Source organism: Bos indicus, chromosome 21 (assembly GCF_029378745.1).
Source record: "Bos indicus isolate NIAB-ARS_2022 breed Sahiwal x Tharparkar chromosome 21, NIAB-ARS_B.indTharparkar_mat_pri_1.0, whole genome shotgun sequence".
NCBI lineage: Eukaryota > Metazoa > Chordata > Mammalia > Artiodactyla > Bovidae > Bos > Bos indicus.
Window position 1 is genome coordinate 27764220 of NC_091780.1, and position 7779 is coordinate 27771998.

The following is a 7779-nucleotide window of genomic DNA, read 5'->3' on the forward strand; positions in this document are numbered from 1 at the left end:
GCAGATGGGTATGAAGGGCAGTGCCCTCTCACTACCTACGCAATTCATGAGTGCTTAAAAAAAGAACATTTCAGGAGACAAAAAGAAAATGAGGTAATGACATTCTTGACAGTTTTCTATGATGCTTCAATTTTCAAGGACAAACATCAATTAATCATTACTTTTTGTTGCTGTCCTTTAGTTCTAACCAACTTTTCCCCCCTCCACAGTTGTTAGATGTTTAACTCGCTAAAGTTTAAAGTAAATGAGTAAAGTTAACCACATGATACTAGTTGGTAAAATAATCTTAGGCCAGTATCTGTCAAATAAAGTATCTGCCAGAACTCTCATGCTTACCTGGCAAAAGAACGGGCTCCAGTTTTTTAATTTTCGGTTCCGAATTAATCTTATCGTCAGTCTGAAACACATTAGCAAAAACAAATCAAAATAAAAATTCCGCCCCCACTCCGTGAGAGAAGGCAAATTTTTTTCCTAAGTGATGACACACGCGACAGGCACGTATCCCCCCACTTAAATTCTTTCATATTTTTACTAAACTCCTGTTCGTGAAGGTATTGGGAGTCGGACCTAAAAAGCACTATTGTACAACCCCCTGAGGCGCCTCCAGGTGTTCACATTTACAACAGGTAGGTGACCCCTCCCTCCAGAAGCCCGCAGGCGATGCAATCTCGCCGGCGGTCACAGCGTGGACAGCCGCTGGGCAAAGGGCTATATAAATCCCGGTTCGATCGCTCCCTGGGGTTCCGTCTCCGAGCAGACAACGGCTGCGGCGGAGTTTTTCAAGTTTCCACCGAGCCGGCGGGGCTCGCTGGAAGGTGGCTTCCCCGCAACGGAATCCGGGGCCGGGGTCCGGAGTCCGGGACAGCCTCCCGGGCCGGCCCGCGCGCGGCTCCCCGGAAGCGCGATGAGAGGGCGGCAGTGGGGAGACGGCTGTTTACCTGGGGCGGCGGCAGGAGGTAGGACCTGAAGGTGGGTCTGGGCGGCTTGAGCGAGAACATGATGCGGCCGCCTGCTCGGTCCGGCCCGGTCGCGGCCCGGGACCCGCCTCCCGACGCCCGCGGGCTGAGAGCTCCCGGTGCGACTGCCCGGGCTCGGTCTGCAGCCAGCCGGGCCGGGCGGGCTGACGGGCGGGGACACGGCGGAGCGCCCGCCCGAGCGGGGAGGAGCCCGGGCCCATCCCCGGAAGGGGCCCGGCGCCGCGCCCCGCCCCGCCCCGCGAGACGGCGCGCGCAGGGCCGGCGGCCGGCCGCTCCCGGCCTCTAGGCTGCGCGGGCGCCGGAATGCGAGGCTTGTGCCGAGCGCCGCTGCCCTGCCCTCAGTGAGTGCGCCGGTGGGGAGTGAGGCCCGGGAGCCATCTTGAGAGCGCGGCCCGGGCGGGGCTGGGGGCGCTCCTACGGCGGCCGGCAGGGTCCACGGAAGCCAGGGGGACGTACGGCGGCCGCCTGGGGTCACGGGGGCGACCCGCGGGGGTCACGGCGGCTCGCGGGGACGTACGGCGGCCGGCATGTGTCACGGACGCCATCCGTGGGGGTCACGGGGACGTACGGAGGCCGGCGGGGGTCACGACAGGTCCCTGGACGCCGCTCGCTACTTCCCCAGCTCGCGCGATCGGTGTTTGCCGTAGTCAGGAGGATCCCAGAGCGAGGAAAGGGGATCCTGTAGCCCGAGATCTACCGGTCACGCCGTCTGCGGCCAGCCTGTGAGGATCGGGCACCGGGGAGGCGGCCCGGGGCAGCGGGCAGTGACCGGGATCAGACGGTCAGCGCAATGCCTTCAAGGTGCACAGTGGGGGAGATCATCTCCCATCACCCAGTGTGTCTGTCCGTGCACGGAGCCATGAGCCTTAGGTGTCCTGCTGAATTGCGTGGGATGCTGAGGCTGTTGACAGAGGACGTTGCCAGGCAACCTGAACGCCTCCGTTTACTTTAACTTCTACCCTCTTTATCAAACTCCATATTAAGCAAGTTACCTTCCTTTCTTTTCTTGGCTATCCTCACGTGTAAAAATAACAGTGAGCAGATAAATGATCAAAAAGCCCAGCGAGAGGCAGACCTTAACTGTTTGGACCAAATAGGCTATGGACCCAATAACTGCAAAGAATCAGCTACCTTCAGCTTATGAAGCCCAGGGCATTTCTGAACTCTAGCATGTTTCCGAACTGGAGCCGCCTTGGGTGGAAGGCGACTGGTGATGTTACATTTTGATAAATTATTAATTGAAACTAGGTTTTTCTTATGTTTTAAAGAATAAATCCCTAATCTAGCATTTTATAATTAATGCCATAGGGAAGCTCCAATGAGGCCATCTGAGTCACAATCATTCTGACAAGTGTCCCTAATGGAAATACTAAAAAATTTAAGGGGCTTCCCTTGTGGCTCAAATGTCTGTATATTAAAAGCTATGGTTTTTACAATAGTCATGTACTGGATGTGAGAGTTGGACCATAAAAAAGGCTGAGCGTGAAGAATTGATGCTTTCAAGTTTTGGTGCAGGAGAAGACTCTTGAGAGTCACTTGAACAGCAAATCAGTCAATCCTAAAGGAAATCAACCCAGAATATTCACTGGAGGGACTGATGCTGAAGCTGAAGTTCTAATACTTTGGCTCCCTGATGGGAAAAGACAACTTATTGGAAAAGACCCTGATGCTGGAAAAGATTGAGGACAAGAGGAGAAGGTGATGACAGGATGTGATGGTTGGATGGCATCACCGACTTCATAGACATTAGTTTGAGCAAACTCAGGGAGATAATGCAGAACAGGGAAGTCTGGTATGGCAAAGAGTTGGGCATGACTTAGCAACTGAACAACAACCTGGTGGGTCAGTAGTAAAGAATCCATCTGTGATGCAGGAAATGTGGGTTCAATCCCTGGGTCGGGACAATCCCCTGGAGAAGAAAGTGCTACCTATTCTGATATTCTTACCTGGGAAATCCCATGGAGAGAGGAGCCTGATGGGGCACAGTCCATGGAGTCGAAAGGAACTGGACAGACTTATCGACTAAACAACAAAATTTAAATAAGACTTCAAAATTTACCTTTTTTTAAAAAAAATTTATCTTGGATCCAGAACCCCAGTGATCTTTCTGGTTAACTTGTTTAAGTGACATACAATTCCATTTTGCTTGGGTACTACAACTGTACTTTAAAATATCAAGTCCATTGAATTATAGGTATTACAGATACTGCTGTACACATACATTTAACACCTTTTTATGAATTATCTGTGATTCATCTGCATTAAATAGATTAAAAAAAAAAAACTAAACTCAGAAAAAAGAGATCATATTTGCGGTTCCCAGAGGCAGGAGGTGGGAGAGGAACTGGAGAGAGGTGGTTAAAAGCTGCAAACTTCCAGTTATAAGAAAAGTAAGTACTAGGGAAATAATATAATACTGCTGTATGTTATCAGAGAAGGCAATGGCACCCCACTCCAGTACTCTTGCCTGGAAAATCCCATGGATGGAGGAGCCTGGTAGGCTACAGTCCATGGGGTTGCTAAGAGTCGGACACGACTGAGCGACTTCACTTTCACTTTTCACTTTCATGCGTTGGAGAAGGAAATGGCAACCCACTCCAGTGTTCTTGCCTGGAGAATCCCAGGGACGGGGGAGCCTGGTGGGCTACCGTCTATGGGGTCACACAGAGTCGGACACGACTAAAGTGACTTAGCGTAGCGTATGTTATATGGGAAAGTTAAGGGAGTAAATCCTAAGAGTTCTCATCACATGGGGAAAAAATGTTTTTTTCTCTCTCTTTACTGTATTCATATAAGATGATGAATGCCAATTAAATTCACTGCAGTAATCATTCTACAATATATGCGAGTCAAATCATTAGACTGTACACCTTAAACTTGTGCAGTGATATATATCAATTATACTTTAATAAAACTGGACAAAATGGATTGTTTTCCCACACACGCTCTGCAAGGAATGTATGGATCTTTCTTTATGCTGAAATGGCTTACTGTGACTTGGGCCTTGCCATACAAGTTTTAGGATCTACAACTCTATTAAGTGACCATACAATTAAAAAACTGAAAAACTGATTTCCAGATTTTTCTTGACCTACCCTAAATGTTAGGACCTTTTCAGATACCTAATTGTGTTAATGTGTTTGGGTTGCCCTACGAAAACATCACAGATTAGGCGGCTTAAACAGCAATTTATTTCTCACAGTTCTGGAGGCTGGGAAGCCCAAGATCAAGTAGGAAAGATGGAATTCTGGTGAGAGCACTCTGGGCTTGCAGACAATGAAGAGAGCTGAGTGGTGGGAGGTGGGTGGTGGGTGGGTGCAGGGTGTCAGAACTCACTCTGGTGCCTCTTCTTTATTCAAGTTAATTTTTTATTGGGGGGTATAGTTGCTTTACAGTGTGTTAGTTTCTGCTGCACATGAATCAAATCAGCCATATGTTTACATATATCCCCTCCCTGTTGAGGTGGGCCTCCCTCCCACCTTCCCCATCCTACCCCCTAAGTCATCACAGAGCACTGAGTTGAGCTCCCTGTGCTACACACCAGCTTCCCACTAGCTATCTGTTTTACACATTGTAGTATATATGTGTCAGTGCTACCCTCGCAATGCAGCCCACCCCTCCATTGTGTCCACATGTCCATTTTCAATGTCTGCGTCTCTATTCCTGCCCTGCAATGGGTTCATCTGTACCTTCTTTCTAGATTCCACATATAGGCATTAATATACAATGTTTGTTTTTCTGACTTACTTCACTCTATAACAGACCCTAAGTCCATCCATGTCTGCAAATGACCTAATTTTGTTCCTGGTGCCTCATCTTATAGGGACATTCATTAATCCTGTTGGATTAGGATCCCAGCCTTTATGAACTCATTTAACATTAATTACCTCGCAAAGATGTATCTCCTGCCTCCAAATACACTCATTGAATTTCAGCTTTAGTGTCTGAATTTTGGGAGAATCAGTGCAATTCCAAGCACTAGTCTTGGTCTCCTTGATACTCCGTACCTTTGAAATAGCTGCCTATCTCCTTCTTTGTCTCTAATGTCACTCTTTGTCCTCCTGTTTTTCTGACTCTGTTTCTTGTATTGGTTCTTCTATTGTGCAGGATAGGAGGATAGAGGGCAGGAAAAGAGGGTGACAGTGGATGAGAAGGTTGGATGGCATCATTGACTCAATGGACTTGAATTTGAGCAAATTCCAGAAGATAGTGAAAGACAGAGAAGCCTGGCATGCTGCAGTCTATGGGGTCGCAAAGAGTTGAATATGACTGAGTGACTGAACAGAAATGGTGGGGGATAGTGGTTTTCCCTACAGACCATTTCCTTTTCCCTGTGAAGAGGGGAAGAAAAAAGCACTTAACACTTTTTGAATACCTATTATGTACTAGGTAATTTATATATTCATTCAGTCAGTTACCAAATTTGTATTGATTGCTACATGTGTATGCGCTTTATTCACTCAGTCATGTCTGACTCTTTTTGACCCCATGGACTGTAGCCCACCAGACTTCTCTGTCTGTGGGATTTCCCAGGCAAGTGGGGTGCCACTCCCTTCTCCAGGGGATCTTCCCGACCCAGGGATCAAACCTGGGTCTCCTGCATTGGCTGGCAGATTGTCTACCATCTGAGCTACCAAGGAAGCCCTATTGATTGCTAACTCTGTGTTAAAAACTACTTGGGTCACTAAGAAGACAGTTTCTACTTTCCTGGCACTTTAATTACAGGTGAAAAGATACACAAAATTAATGTATAACAAGTGCCATGAATTGAAAAATATGGAAAGAGGATGAGGGCTTTTTTTTCAATGGGAGATGGAGTGTGATCAGGGAAGCCTTTCTGATCAGATGACATTTGAGCAGACAGAAACTGAAGGGAGTGAAGGAGCAAGCCAGGTGGAAATCAGAAGGAAGAGGAGAGAGTCATGCAAATGCCCGGGGTTGAGATCCTGCCTGGTGTGTTCAGAGCAGCCTAATCCAGTGGGAGAAGAGGTCAGAGAAAATCAACGAGCCAGATCACATAGGTTCTGAAAGTTTAGGTGCTTTTGTGATGCTCTGAGTTGAGAATGACTTGATCTAACACTTTAAAATAATCACACACACACACACACCCTACTGTAGAGGTACATAATGGTAGAAGCTGTGAGACTGAATAGAAAAGGACCCTACATTGCTTCTCCCCGACCTCCCATGCCCTAAACCTGCCTCTTTCCTGTAGAAAAACTTGAGTCAAAGAATATATTTAATCAGAGAAGTGAGAAAATTCAGAAGCAAAGGAAAACAGTCAAACAGGACAAAATAATAACAGTTTAGTCATTAAGCTCAGTCAAAGACCTTTAGTTCATCCTCAGGGGCTATAGGTAATACTCTGAGCCATATCCTGTGAACTGTCTTCAGTCAGTCAGTTCAGTCACTCAGTCGTGTCTGACTCTTTGTGACCCCATGGACTGCAGCACGCCAGGCTTCCCTGTCCATCACTAACTCCTAGAGCTTGCTCAAATGCTTTAACTGTCTTACAGGTACTAAAACCCCCACGAGGCGGAAGAGGTTAACTATCAATACATGACAACCAGACTGTGTTCATGACCTAAGTTGCCACAATTCTGAGAACTGGGAACAAACCAACTCCAGGACTGAAGATTAATTGTACCCAAAATGATCAAGATGACACTGGTCAGACCACTGATGACCAATTTCAAGATGACTGTCAGAGCTGCCTGTGCTATTTCTGCATGAAGCTCCCTCCTTCTGCCTAGAAAAGCCCTTGCCTACTGATTGTCAGTGGTGGGAGTCAGCCATTGAACAGGAGTCTCCTCTCCCCCTGACCCCCTGCAATGTTGCCAGCTTCTGAAATAAAGCAAACTTCCCACCAACCTTGCCCCTTTACTGACTTTAGAGCAGCCAGCAGCCAGACCCCACTTTCAGTAACAATGCTAGTTGGGGACTGTTAAAAGAGTCCAGATAACAGAAAGTGATGGTGGAAGCAGTCGGGGAGAGATAGTGTATGGTGGTTATGTACAAGGAAATGACAACACACCCCAGTATTCTTGCCTGGGAAATCCCATGGGCAGAGGAGCCTGGTGGGCTATAGTCCATGGGGTCGCAAAGAGTCGAAAAACGACTGAGCAACTAAACAACGTCTACAAAACTATGCCATTACCTGAGTATATGGCCCTTGAAGATAACTATTAAGTCATTTAAAACATCTTTTTCCTGAGGGGGAATTCTGGGAAGATGACAACAGCAGCATAATTTTTCAGTTTCCCCAGGAAAACAGACAAGGGAACTATAAAGCAAAACCGAAGCCCCATGGACAACATTCACCACAAATCTAAGTGAACTGGTTTCCCCAAGATTTCCAAAATATAGGTAAGTAGGAGTAAACCACAGCACTTAGAAGATTTTTGTGATATCAGCAAAGGGAATCAATGAGGCATCTGGAGAATTCCCAAATAGCCAGAAGGTATTTACTGGCCTGGCCAGTCAAGTGGAGAAGAGCAAGTGAAGTAGAGAATGGTGTTTGGGAGTGCAGGGGCTCCTGGTGGTCTGAGGGGTAGAACTTTTGAAATTGCTAGAGGAACTCTTGAAACTGACCTACCTGGGCTTCCTTTAAAGAAAGGGAGCCACACCAAGGACAGACTGCTGGGCATGGAAACAAAACGAGCCAAGTCAAGACAAAAGAAAGGGAAGGTCCAAATAAAGATGGAGGACCAAGAATCTCTGAAAATAAGCCGACTTTACAATTTTTATGTTGTTTGCACGGCATGTGGGAATCTTAGTTCCCTGACCAAGGACTGAACCTGTG

At 47.3% G+C, this 7779-nt stretch overlaps 1 protein-coding gene and 1 long non-coding RNA gene across 3 annotated transcripts in view; one reads left to right on the plus strand and one right to left on the minus strand.

Annotated features, from left to right (window-relative positions):
- Positions 1 to 1166, minus strand: part of MTMR10 (myotubularin related protein 10) — a 38599-nt gene extending 37433 nt beyond the window's left edge. For both annotated transcript variants that reach the window (XM_019983381.2, XM_019983380.2), the window contains exons 1-2: positions 939 to 1166; positions 337 to 397 (exon numbers count right to left, since the gene is read on the minus strand). In XM_019983381.2, the coding sequence (XP_019838940.1) occupies positions 337 to 397; positions 939 to 998 (121 nt within the window). In that variant the 5' untranslated portion in view covers positions 999 to 1166. The remainder of the gene's footprint in view (positions 1 to 336; positions 398 to 938) is intronic.
- Positions 1167 to 1494: 328 nt separating this feature from the next.
- On the plus strand, positions 1495 to 6847 carry LOC139178196 (uncharacterized). The gene is made up of 2 exons (XR_011562591.1): positions 1495 to 1778; positions 6494 to 6847. It is a non-coding gene; the product is annotated as an uncharacterized lncRNA (long non-coding RNA).
- Positions 6848 to 7779: the final 932 nt, after the last annotated feature.